This window comes from Notechis scutatus, chromosome Z (assembly GCF_049901735.1).
Source record: "Notechis scutatus isolate UNSWTSFEM ecotype Mainland chromosome Z, rNotScu1.2, whole genome shotgun sequence".
Taxonomy (NCBI): Eukaryota; Metazoa; Chordata; class Lepidosauria; order Squamata; family Elapidae; genus Notechis; species Notechis scutatus.
The window spans coordinates 79,300,942-79,314,421 of NC_142025.1; the positions used below are offsets into that span (position 1 = coordinate 79,300,942).

The following is a 13,480-nucleotide window of genomic DNA, read 5'->3' on the forward strand; positions in this document are numbered from 1 at the left end:
TTATTACATTTTTTTGCTGCCTATTTTGCCATGGGGCAACTTTAGGTGGCTTACAACAATAAAAAGGAAGAAATGAAAAGAGTGTAAACAGAACAGAAGTAAAATAATAAAGAAAAAAAAGGAACAATGAAAAGGAACATAATGAGAAATACAACTATAAGATTATATATGTATATAAAAGAAGTATGGATGAGTAGAGAAGAAAACAAGGGTGGGTTGGTGTTGGAGTCTGCCATCAATCCAGCAGTCACTTCCATAGTGCACTCTCCCCATTTGGACTCCAGTCCAACTGGCAGAATGAGGGTTTTAGGTTCTTGCAGAAGGATAGGAGATTGGGGGCAGATTTTACCTTAGAGGTTAAGATGTTCCAAAAGGCAATGATGCAGCAGAGAAAGCTCTTCTTTTGGGTCCCAACCGATGGAGCTCTTTGGCTGATGGGATTTGAAGTAGGCCCTCTGTTCTGTCACATGTAGGACAGGCGTGCCCTAGCAGGATGAGTTGGTTCATCAGGTAGCCTGTACCTATGTCCTTAAGGGCTTTAAAAGTCAAAAACAGCATGTTGAATTGCACTCAGAAGCAGACTGATTACCAGTTAAGTTTGCAGAGCAGAGGTGTTACGTGGGACATCCTAGACATCCTAGAGTCCCAAAGACTGCTGTTGTTGCTGCACTTTGCACCAATTGAATCTTGTGAATGGATTTGCAAGGGTTGCCCCAAATAGAGAATATTTAAATAGTCCAGTCAAGAGATGTGTAAGGCTTGAGCACAGGGAATCATAATTCAGGAAAGGTTGCAGCTGATTCAGAAACTGGAGCTGTGCTAAAGTTTTCCTAGTCTTGCCCTCTACCTGCTCTTTGACCAGATGTAAGTCCAAGAGAACTCCTAAGTTGCAAACTGGGTCTGATCAGGGTAGTGCAATTCTGTCCAGATCTAAGGATGACAAACATTAGGATCCTGAGGCTCCATGCATCCAAAGCCACTTGGTCTTGCCAGAGTCCAGTTGAAATCCATTGTTCCTCCATCCAGATCCCTACTACTTTCAGGCATCGCAAGAGGGCAGAGACAGCATCACTCAGGTGATCATGTATAGCGATATACTGTATTTTAAGAACTTATAACTAAGTGTAGGAATCATTATTTGTACATTTTATGTTATAAAATATTGGTTTATTTGGATTAGATTAAAAATGGTTGATCATCTCAGGTGACCATCTATATTTTATCCCATCAATCTTAGATTTTTTATTAGAACCACTGGAAAATTTTGAGAATATGAACTTATTGCCTAAATACTTCTTTTTGTAGTGCTTAAATATGCAGAAGTGCTATCTTTTTTCAGATAATAACATTCTGATTAAATTTTAATTCTTTTAAAGCAGGAATTCCTAAATTCCTACCATCAATCTCCTTTCAATGTAGACTTGCCTAAAAATCCGAACATCAAAATGAACAATGAAATAATAATGAAACTTTGGAGAACATAGATTTATTCCAACAGTGTAACTAAAATATAGTTATCTCTCTCCTGGATTCCCATCTGCATCTCAAGGGAGGTACACCTTATAGTTTGAAAACCTTGTTTTAAAGCTTGTCCATCTTTATTTAATAAATCTTGATATATTGTCAGAATTTAACAAATCTGAATTTTAACATATAATAGGAAATCTAGTTTAATTGTCATCAAGTCATTATCAACTTTTAATGAGGGTTTAGATAGATTATACTTCATCATGAACTTCCCCTTACATGGTCTTTTAGGTCTTCCAGTGGGGCACCACAGAGTTCTTCTATCTTAATGCTGATTGTCTTCTTCTCTTTTCCTTCAGTCTTTCCCAGCATTAGACTGTTATGTGGAGAATTAGATTTTTATATAGTATGTTCAAAGAGGAATAATTTGAGCTCCATCAATGGAAATAATAATTTGTTGCTGAAGGTTATCAAGAAAAAAAATGGACAATCATTTATCTGGGATGGAGTAAGAATCCATAGGCAGGATGTTGGACTAGAAGACTCTAGGGTCCCTTCCAGCCCTATTATGCTATGAGTGTCATCTTTTGTGCCTTGATTTGATTTGGTTGATGATATTAATAGTACTTCTGTGTGTTTTAATTTCAGGTAAACCAGCTATAGCTCATAGAGACTTGAAATCAAAAAACATTTTAGTAAAGAAAAATGGAACATGTTGCATTGCAGATTTAGGTCTGGCAGTAAGACACGATTCAGCTACAGATACAATAGATATTGCACCAAATCACAGAGTGGGAACAAAGAGGTAAACTGATACTTTTTTAATCAGTTAAAAAACAGAAGATAAGATAATCCAAACTGAAGATAAGATAATGAGTAGATGTTAAAGACAGTTATTCCTACAGCAATAAAGTGTTGAACCCATTAGAATCTTGCATTAATATGGCCTATAGCAGGGGTTGCCAACCTTTTGGACCTCAGGGACCACCAAACTCATACTTTTAAATCGCGAGGACCACTAATACGAATTATTTTAAAACCATAATATATTTAATATAAAATTTTAATTTTTTATATTAAATATAAATTTAATATTAAAAAATTAATTTTTATTTATATATATGTATGTATTGTGTGTGTGTGTGTGTGTGTATGTATGTGTGTATGTATGTATGTATGTATATATATATTTATATACACACACACACACACACATATATATATATATATATAAATGCATATATGTATGGTATTCAGCTTTGTTAGGGTATTTTCCCGCGTCATTGTAGTTGTGCTTTTAAAGTTGTAGCAGCGTTTGGCAGAATCTCATCTGCCATCATCAGGCTTCTGTATTGTGTTCGTCTGTGAGTCATTATACTATACAGCACTATACAGAAGCCTGATGATGGCAGATGAGATTCTGCCAAACGCTACAACTTTAAAAAGCACAACTAGAATGACGTGGGAAAATACCCGAACAAAGCTGAATACCATACATGTAAGTACCCGCGAAAACTTAAGAAAACAAATGCATATATATATAAATGCTTATTTAATTATAACAAAATTGTAAATGCTTAATCATAACTGGGATAGAGCGAAGGGAAAGGAGGGGCCTCTCTCATCCTTTGGGAAGAAAAAGGGGCCTGGAGGCTGGGAAGATCTGGATGGGGAGGAACCAGCTCCCCCTCAAACAGAAGAAAAGCAGAGGCCCCCCCAATCTGGTCTCCTGTCATTTCATATCTCCCAAGTCAGAGGAAACCTCTCCCTCCTTTGCCAGTGTGGCTGCCTGGAGTTGGGGGAGGACCGGGCTGACGAGGAAGACAGGCTCCTAATAACCAGGCAACACCCCCCCTCGTTAGGCCTCTACACCCCCTAGGTTAAGCTCCAGGTTTCTCTGCCTTTCCAAGCAGAGAAGGGTCCCTCCCAATGTGGAGGCCGAAGCAGGGGGTGTTGAGCCCAGAAAAGCTTGAGCTCTTTCCTGCACAAATAGGCTGGTTATTAGGAGCCTGTCTTCCTTGGCAGTCCTTTGGTCTGGGCATTTGGTCCTTCACTCCTACCTTTCCCCCTGCTCTCTTTCCCCCACTCAATCCTACTTCAGGACAGAGGAGAGCGCGCTGGAAACGTGTGTTGGCATTTCCAACAAGCATTTCTCTGGCACTCTGGACCTCTGAACTGGATGGTGAGCGCAGCTTTGCCCATTGCATCCCACCACCACCAGCTGGTACTTTTCCTGTCCCGGGCTGTCCCTACAGCCCACAGCCACCAAGGAAGAGCCCAGGCCAGGAGAGGCAAGCTGGAAGGTGCAGGAGTGCTGCACAAATGCAAGTAGTGTGGCACTCCTGCATCTTCTGGCCATCTCCATTGCTGCTTCAGCCCACCTGTGCCGCCAGCCCCCTCTTGCTGGAACAGCACCATTACCTCGTCCTGGCTGGCAAGGGCTGCACCAAAGGGTGGGAGCCAGTGGGTGGGCAGGCCATGTGGGTGGCACAGCCTTGTTTTCCCGCACAGCCTGGATTAATTTCTTTGGGGCAGACATTTCTCTGTGGCTCACCAAAATTTTCTCACGGACCACCAGTATGCCGCGGTCCACCTGTTGGTGACCACTGACCTATATTGTAACCAGAACGTCTAATCTTTTAAAAAAAAGATTCTGATTGTATATTTCACAAACTTTCTGTTACTACTATATTATGAAAACTAATATAATAAAAATGTGCCTCATATTGAACGTGGATTTGGAGTCTCACATAGATAAGTCTGAACTCATTGGAAAGTTTCTGCTTATCATCCTAACTTATTGAATACAAGTTATTAAAAAGATAAATGCATTACTGCATTCTTACAAATGAGAGGAAACAATATATTTTGCCTCATTCTTTCCTTCTTTATTCTTCTCCAATAAGTGTCCCAGAACTGCTGAGCAGTGCCTTCTCTTTAAGAGTGAAGGCAAAAGTAATTGAAAGGTGACCTTCTTCTCCACAGAGCAATAAATAAAATGGAGAAGAATCTTTGGACTTACATTTTTCTACCATTCTTGGTAACCTATTAACATGTAATCTTTTAATCTTGGAAATTCATGTAAATATTAATGAGGAATCAGGTTTCCATTTAAATGTATGAGCCTTGTTTTAGGCAATGATAGATACTTTTATCTGAAATATACTGTATTATTTTGGTTTCCAGATGAAGTCATAAGCAACAATACAATTCCAGTGTAGTTTTCTCTGACAAATGAGTTTTCTGTATGGAAGACATGTCTGAAAAAGACCTTCATCTGCAACCTGATATTGTGAAAATCAATTACTTCTTCTAATCTATTTGTTGTTTATTTTGCTCAATGCTTTGTATTTCCAGAAATCTTATAGCAGATTCTATTCAGTCACAGAAATAATTAAAACATATTATATGTGAAGTAGCCCTGCTAGGTGGCATCAGATAGCCAAACCTGACTGATACTTAGCTTTTCTTAACTCAAATAGTGCTACAGTAGCTACTGTTCAAAACGATGTACAGCCGTCTGTCTGTCTCCTTCGTGGATGGGTAGGAATTATTTGCAATAACTTACAAATAGTCAACAATTCTAAATAGCTATTATTTATTTAATTAATTTATATGCTGCCCATCTCACTGTCACAGTGACTGAGCGGCCTACAGAATTATAAAAAGATAATATAAAACAATTAAAATTATTAAATAAAGGCTAAAAAACAAAAGAACAGGCCACAGTAGACTCTTTTCCAGGACCCCTCCAGGCCAATCCCATTGGGATGAGACATCTCAGGTAACCTTGGATTCATTCCATAAAGGGATTTAGAGGTGTTAACCAACTCAAATTGGACTCGGAAAATAGACTAGCATCAAGTGCAGCTCACACAACAGCAATGTTATATATACCACCTGAGGGGCCTCCAGAACTATTTGTGCTGTTGCATTCTATACCAGTTATAGGTTCTAAATACTCCTTAGGAGTAGCCACACATAGAATGCATTCTAGTCATCCAACTGAGAGATGACCAAAGCATAAGTGACTGCACAGGACCTCATGATCCAGAAAAAGGTGCATCATGTTGAACAAAGGCAATCTGAGACTCTATTGCTACCTGCTCTTTGAACAGGAGATGTGAGTCCAGGAGAACTCACAGATTGGGCCTAGAATCTATCTGAGGGTAGCAAAACCCTATTGGGCTAGAATCTATCCGAGGTAGCAAAACCCCATTCAGAACTAAAGATGATAAACTGTCAGGTCCCAAAGCCCTTTGAACCCATTTTAGCTACTTTCAACTGAAGCCTGTTGTGCCCTATCCAAACCCTCAGTGTCCAGGCACTGCAAGTGAACAGCTGCAGTACTAATTGGGTCACCTACGATGGCAGCTATAAAATATTAGGGTCATTCTTGAGATGAACAGGAATGAGGCAGTTTGAAACTTTTAACCCAGTTAGAAAAGGCAGGTTATAATCCTTTGATAGCCAGAATACATTTCTCCCTATATAAGAAAGGAAAATGAATGTTTGGTCCCAGATTCTAAACAGTGAGCCAGAAATGCTGGTTTGTGATTTCTTAGCTATTTGGGAATAGCCATATACTATTGAGAGTTAATACTCTCAAAGCAGTCTTGAATAGATAAAATAAGATTTTGATTTTATAAATCAAAGTTTTCAAAAGTAGTGGTGTGGACTTAGTAGTAATTACACTTCAAAATCAGTGATATATTAGTGTGAATTACTGTGCTTAACTTAGTCTGCAATAACTGGTTTAGTTTTCCAATGCTATTTAAAGTTTCTTTAAAAGGCAAACTTTGTGGATTTCATTGAAGTAGCCAGTAATAGTATACAGTATAAAGTTCAGATAGTTACTTTGTAGAATTGAAGAAATGCTTACAGCTGCTTATGCCTTTAAAAAATTAAATTAAATAATGTTCAAGCAGCATTGCTTTATAAATAATACATATTGGTCTTTATATTCATAGGTACATGGCTCCTGAGGTACTTGATGATTCGATAAACATGAAGCATTTTGAATCTTTCAAAAGAGCAGATATTTATGCAATGGGTCTAGTGTTTTGGGAAATAGCTCGTCGATGTTCAATTGGTGGTAGGTTCCCCCTCCAAAAAAAATTAACTTCAATCAGGGTCAGAAATGAACCTTAAATTATATATCGGTTTATATATCTCAGGAATCCATGAAGATTATCAGTTACCATATTACGACCTTGTCCCTTCTGATCCTTCAGTTGAAGAAATGAGGAGAATTGTTTGTGAACAGAAGCTACGACCCAATACTCCAAATAGATGGCAAAGTTGTGAGGTAGATTCTTTTCTTTAGATAAGTTTTAGAATACTTTTAAGAATAAACCAATGTTTTAAAAAATCAATATTTTGATTTTTAAATTTGAATTAAAAGAAATATGAATGTCAGGACAGTTCTATTTAAAATTATGGACTCATATTTTGTATTTGTATTTATGGATAAATGTACTTAAAATTCTTTGCTATGTGATATCAAATAATGGCTATTTTCTCTTTTATTTGCAGGCATTACGAGTAATGGCCAAGATTATGCGAGAATGCTGGTATGCCAATGGTGCAGCTAGACTAACAGCTTTACGCATAAAGAAAACTCTGTCACAACTCAGTCAGCAAGAAGGAATAAAAATGTGATTTAGGAAATCGTGTTCAAGAAAATATTTGAACACCAATATGTGCACCAGGCTTGTACATTAAACATTGTTCTACCTCACTGAGGGAACAGATAAATATTGCTGCCTTTTATACAAGATAATCAGTTATTAGTCCGGGATTTCTCTAGATGGAGTAAACAGAATCTTAATTATTTTTTTGAAGGTCACATTGGAATCTATTATGTTCAAAACACAAAAAATAAGCTTGAGAGTAGAACTTGTGTATGCCATGTATGGCGCTCAAGGACAATAGGAACAATATCATGATGGTACGCTGTATATTGTTAAATTGTTTTGTTCTGATATTAAGATGCTATTATTATTGAATGCCTTTCATTGAAACTTACTACATGATCTTATTTTATCTGGAACACACATGCAATTTATGCAATATTTTATATTATATGTCTGTCTTTTACAATAGATCATAACTTGCCTTTAAAATCATTGTAGTGAATAAGTGCCACTTTTAACTTTTCTTAGTGCAGTTCAGTAGGATAGTCTTTGGTCCTTGTGAAATGACAGTAAATCTGTATTCATCAATCTGCTGGCTTCTACATACTTCGATATTACCAAATTCTTGTATTTCCCATGAAGCTTTGCCAAATTCCTGCTAATTGGGAATCCTAACTTAAAGGATGGAACCAGGTTATATTAAATGATTGGCCATAGGATGATTTCACACTCATGCATGAATTTATTTTTATGAAATGCTTTTTCTCTACAGCATAGGAACTGAAATATAGATTAATTCTGTGATATTCCTATGCTTTATATATCACAGTGAACAGGAGTATTAAATATGGAACTCTGAAAAAGAGCTTTACCTGTAAAAATACTGTTTTTTACATAGAGCATGAACACTAACCTCTTAAAATAAATCCTCTTAAATATTGTCAGAAAAAAAATTCACATTGTTCTTTCTGTGCAATGAAAACAGCTTTGCTAAAATTTGATCCTTGCTAAATGCTTTTCTGAGGATGATCCATGTAGAAAAATGTAGTTCTGTAATAGTCTTACTGGATTAATTTTGTATGCGCCAAATAGGAATTTCCTAGGATTTAAAGTTGTTTATGTGGATTTGGTCAATGCGTAATTCTTAATGTTGGCTTTCATTGACTGATAATGAACTTTGGAGAAATGAATAAGCTTGAGTATAGACATTCTCTTCCTGTCATGCCCACCCCACTCGTGCCAGCAGAGGCCTACTGCAGATTCCATTGGTCAAACAACTCTAGCTGGTGGGATCCAGAAGAGCTTTCCGTGCTCTTTGGAACATTCTCTGTCTTGGGGTAAGATCTGTCCTCAGCCCCCTATCATTCCATAAGAGCCTAAAGATCTGGGTCTAAAAGTTGGCTTGAGGACTTAATGGGGAGTACCACATTGGAGATGGCTATTCCACCTTGCCAAGGAGAAAACATCTAGCCTAAGGAAGTCATCTATTGGGGGGGAAATGCATAATACACTTGAACAGAAGATGGGGGACTTTTCTATCCTCATCCTGGTCAAACTATAATGCAGATGGCAGCAGTGAAAGTTCTTAAAAGTATGTTCCTTTTTGTCAATATTTTAGAGTCCTAGGAGCTGTTTAACTTCAGCTTAAATAAACATATTTTCTAATAAAATTCTCTAAACAACTAGCTTGATAAGATTCTTTTCAAAGATGATAATCTTTTGTTTAAGGGACCAAAGTTAGACCAAAGTAGCATTCAAATATTTTATATGGCAAAGATAACACTGAAATAATTTTCTCATCATAGTAATTGGAGGATAATATGCAGATTTGGTCATCTTTTCAGATTCTACTGATTGCCAATTTCAATTAAAAACAGTGGAAAACTTACAAAATTGTTAACTTTGAAGAGATTTTAAGAGTATCTATACCTCTACTAATACTTCACAAGTATTGGATCTTTATAATTTATTTCATTTATATACAAATATATGAAATACATTTTTATCTCCTACTGTTGTTGCATTGCTAGCCTAAATGTTTACACAGTAGATATTTGATAAGGTTGTAATTTTACTGTTTAGTTATATTTAAAATTATAGATACTGATCATATCAGATCTTATGATTTTAAGGATTTTATGTTTTTAAAATGATTTTAAGGAACAATACCCCATAATTCAAAAAAATCTTAAATTTAGGTTTAGACTCACTTGGATTAAGTTCAACTTATCTTATTCTTTATTTAATTGATTCAATTTCTTTCCAATGACTAACACTCTGCCTATCCAAATTCTCATTTTCACTGAAGAAGTTAACATGATAGTAACGAAACATCTCAGTTTTAACAAGCTTTGATCCAGTTGCCATGATTTAATCTTTTAAGATATTTTTGGCCTGGATGAATGAATCTTCATTTATATTATGATCTGGAGGAATAATAAAATACTTAAAAATTAAGAATTTTACTAAACATTTAAATTGCTGCCCATCTTTTAATTTTTCACAAACCTATATGAAAATGTTTCTAAAAAATTAATTGCAAGCCAAGCTCCATGAATTCACATTTAGCCTATTCTAGTTTAAAAGAGCTTCAGAAGTATCTTTATATTTTTAAAATACTGCTTTAATCTTAAATTACCTCATGACAAAATAGATATTTACCTCTACATATATTTAATGTTTCTCAAAATATTATGAAACTTTGGTATTTTGTTTCTCTTAGCCTGTCTTAAAGTATGGTATTCTGATCAATCTGCAACATTGCTGATATTTAGCTAGCTCTAATTCAGAGCATTGTGCTACTTGGAATTCTTGCTAAAATAGGCTTTTTTTGTTGAGTTTCCTATTTGGAAGCTACCTAATATATTCTGGACAGAAGGATCCACATAATGGCCTAATGCAAGTTTTTATGGGCATATACAAACAGGAATATCTGCATAATTAAACAGACACTATTGCTGGCTGACAGTTTTTTGTCCAAATTGCTCGTTTTTGTTTTTTTTATAGTTTTGGTTAATATATTTATTTTGCTTTTCAAGAGCCAAATGGTAAAGACATTCTTGCCATTAATTGATGAAGTTTGAGAATCTACAAATGTCAGTTCTAAGTCTTCATTTCTCTATATATTCTTGACTATGTATTTGAAGAGTATACAATTGGAAAATGTAAATTGTTGATTATTATTATTAAGGTGCTAATATTAAGTAGAAAATAACAAAGCAGTGATATTTTTCCGTCCTTCATTTTAGACAGTTTTGTTTGAGAAAACTATTGTTTAAATATTAGTAAATGGATTAACTTTGTACATTGTCCCATTACATTTTCTAGTTCTGAAAAATGAGGACAAAACATTGAATTAATAGTTTGTTGAGGAATTTTCAAAGCAGTTTTATGGTTCAAAGTACTGGTTCAAATGTTATGTTGTACTTTTTAAAAATGAAACGTGCAATGGACATAATACATCAAGGACATCTGCTGCTTGTACACTATAAAATAAAGTATAGCTGAAATAGATGTCATTCGAATTTCAGTTATATTTTACATGAAATATTTTATATTTTCTGCAAAATATAGTTAAATGATTGAAGTCATTCAAGTTTAAGTTTAATAGATTTGTGTGGAAAGAAAATATTTTGAGCCCAATCCTGATTGTTTCCTGATCAGTCAGCTTTGCATGTTTGCAGCATGTTTTGCATCTTAGTTTTACTTTTAAGACTTACAAGACACTCTGTTATATGAATTTTCAGTGTAAGCAATACTGAAATATTTTGAAATAAATTTAGACACTAAATCCGATGACAATTTCTCATATTTATGTAAGATTAATTATTCTACTTCATGCAGAATTTTTCTTAACTTTTGCAAAAAGCTTCCCTTTGGGAAAAGGCAACAGGAAGCTTGAAGCATAAAAGAGGATTAGACCTGTTTAAATTCTTTAGATTAGGCTCAGAGTGTAAGTTTCCATTCCATCTTCTCTATTAGTTGTCCTTTTGCTAGTGTTTCCATTGTTTTGGGATTTTTTTTTTCAACAAAAATGCACACCCACTTTCCCATTCTTTTGTATAAACTTCAAGTAATCTCTCTAAATTGCCACCTCCTTCCATAATTTAATACCGGTATGTAATCCTTTGTATACACATTTGGAGATAATCATTGATCTTATCACAGGGATTTCTTGTAGATTTATAGGATTTGACAAATGACACAATGCAACTACAACTTTAGTGGAGAAAGGGTATTAAAAACATATCAAACCTAGAGACATCAGTTAGTTTCTTTTAGTCTCATTCCTTCCTCTCCTTCTTCCTTCTTATTCCCGTCTTCTTTCCTTCCTCCCTTCATTCACATTTCCTTCCTTCTTCCCCCTCCCTTCCCTTTCCTGGGTGAGAGGGCAATCCCGCCCCTCCGCCCCCCGCTGACCCTTATTACGAGCCAAGGATGCCCACTCAGATACCTACTGCTTGTTTTTTCCCCAAAAGAAAAAGAGAAATCGCCAGCCCAGGGTCGGCATTATAACTTTTTAATGATTTCAAAAGCTGTTCTTCTAATTTTGGGATCTCGCTTTTTGGAACAATCTCACCCTCCTCCCCTGCATCTCCCTTGTTTCCAAGAAAAAAATCAGAGGGAGAAGAGGGGAAGAAAAAAAGCCTCTCACACACAAACACAAAAGACGAATCCAAAGTTGGAGAAGGGACCCTTACAAGCCCAAGTCACTGGCTCCTCCACTCCCAACCCCGTTTTCTTCCAAAGGGAAAAAACCCCAGCCCAGAAACGATGCTCCCACAGCTAGAGAGCAACGCTGCAAAGTAAGAAAAAAGAGGAAGAAAAACCTCGCGACTTTAAAAACCCAAGGAGACCCCCCCAGCCACCTCCCCCCCCCCGTGGTTGCTTCTGAACTCGAGCAGGGAAACCACAGCGGGTGAGATCAACTGCCAACCGAAGTGATGTCAGCCTTGGGGATTTAGCTTTTGGCTCTCCTTTTTTTTCCTTCCCTGTGAATGGCAGGAACTGATTTGCAGGGTCTGAGACTGACGTTCGCTTTCTGCCTTTGCCCGCTTCCCAGCCAAGGAATACTGCTTTTGCTGTTTCCCCCTCCCCCCCAAAACACTTGCTTTTCCTCGTTCCTTCTCATCTTCCTCCCTCCCCACTTCTTTTCCTGCCTCCCTTCTTCCCATTTCGGTCCTCCACACTCAGAAAGGGACGGCGGGAGGGGGAGAGATTGGCAGTACTGCTGGTGGCCATGCTTACCGCAGCTATGACTTTCCCACGTGGAGCAGGGCAGGGGTGGTTCCAGTGAAAGGGAAGACCGGGCTAGCAAGCAGGTCATGGAGGTGCTGATGGCGCAGCACTGATCTATAACTGGATGGCAGTCATCCGGCCTGAAACATGGTGAGCCTTAGATCCACGGGACCGCTCTGGAGCCACCCCCATTGCCTCTCCCCTGCCCCCTGGGAATGAGCACAGGAGGCGTCGAGCGCCATGGGGTGGAGCTGAGGTAGCACAACGGTTTCTCACTGGCTCCATGGATACAAGGCTGACCCTGTTGCAGCCCTGATGATAGCCATCAAGTTATAGATTGGTGCCTGGACAGCATGAGTCAGGGATGAAGCACTGGGGCTGGTCCTTTGCTGTCTCAAGGGCAGCCCTCTGGGCCAGATTTAGCCACATTATGAGCCAAATCCAGCCCGCGGGCCTTGAGTTTGACTCCTGGTCTATTTGAAACCTCAGCTCAGATGTGGTTAAGACTTCAAACTTGTATTAATTTGTTTTATTTTTAGGGCGTTGCCAATTATATTTGGTTAATGTACTTTTTACCTATTAGAATCGAATTAAATATACATATTAAATTGTAAGTAAAAAGTGAAATAACAGATATTCTGTGAGATGGTTTCTTTTTAGGATTGGTCTGGCTTGAACTCATGCATATATTATACCAAAAAAAAATCTCTTCTTAGTCAACATGTAGTTTTCTGTGTATTTTTAATCGGACAGAAACTTTAGTTAGCATATCCCAAAGATCCTTTCTCCAAAAGGCAACTGAACTTGTTCTTTTTTCTTTGAAAACTTTTTATTTCTCATCCAAAAAGCTTCTTCAGTTTAGGGTAGAATAAGCTTCTTGGATGAGAAGTGAAACAAACACACAAAAATGATTCTTATTTATCATTAATGATTTCCTAGTTGGTCTTAATGTACTATAAGATAAGATTTTCACTACACACAGTATTATATTTTTCAAGAGATATAAAAGGTAGTCGTCTAGTTCAGAGAATCAACATAAAATGATATAAATCATAGGCATTCCAACTCCAAGAATGTGTCAAAATTATTGGGAATAACAACTTCTTGGAATTGCTTTTAAATGACTTTCCCTAACAGTA

General features: G+C 37.0%; 1 protein-coding gene across 3 annotated transcripts in view; it reads left to right on the plus strand.

The window, feature by feature from the left end:
• TGFBR1 (transforming growth factor beta receptor 1) overlaps nt 1-8,785 on the plus strand; it is a 37,165-nt gene extending 28,380 nt beyond the window's left edge. For all 3 annotated transcript variants that reach the window (XM_087947138.1, XM_087947137.1, XM_026678316.2), the window contains 4 exons: nt 2,116-2,272; nt 6,438-6,562; nt 6,645-6,775; nt 7,003-8,785. In XM_087947138.1, coding sequence (XP_087803264.1) covers nt 2,116-2,272; nt 6,438-6,562; nt 6,645-6,775; nt 7,003-7,128 — 539 coding nt within the window. In that variant the 3' untranslated portion in view covers nt 7,129-8,785. The remainder of the gene's footprint in view (nt 1-2,115; nt 2,273-6,437; nt 6,563-6,644; nt 6,776-7,002) is intronic.
• The last annotated feature ends 4,695 nt before the right edge of the window (nt 8,786-13,480 follow it).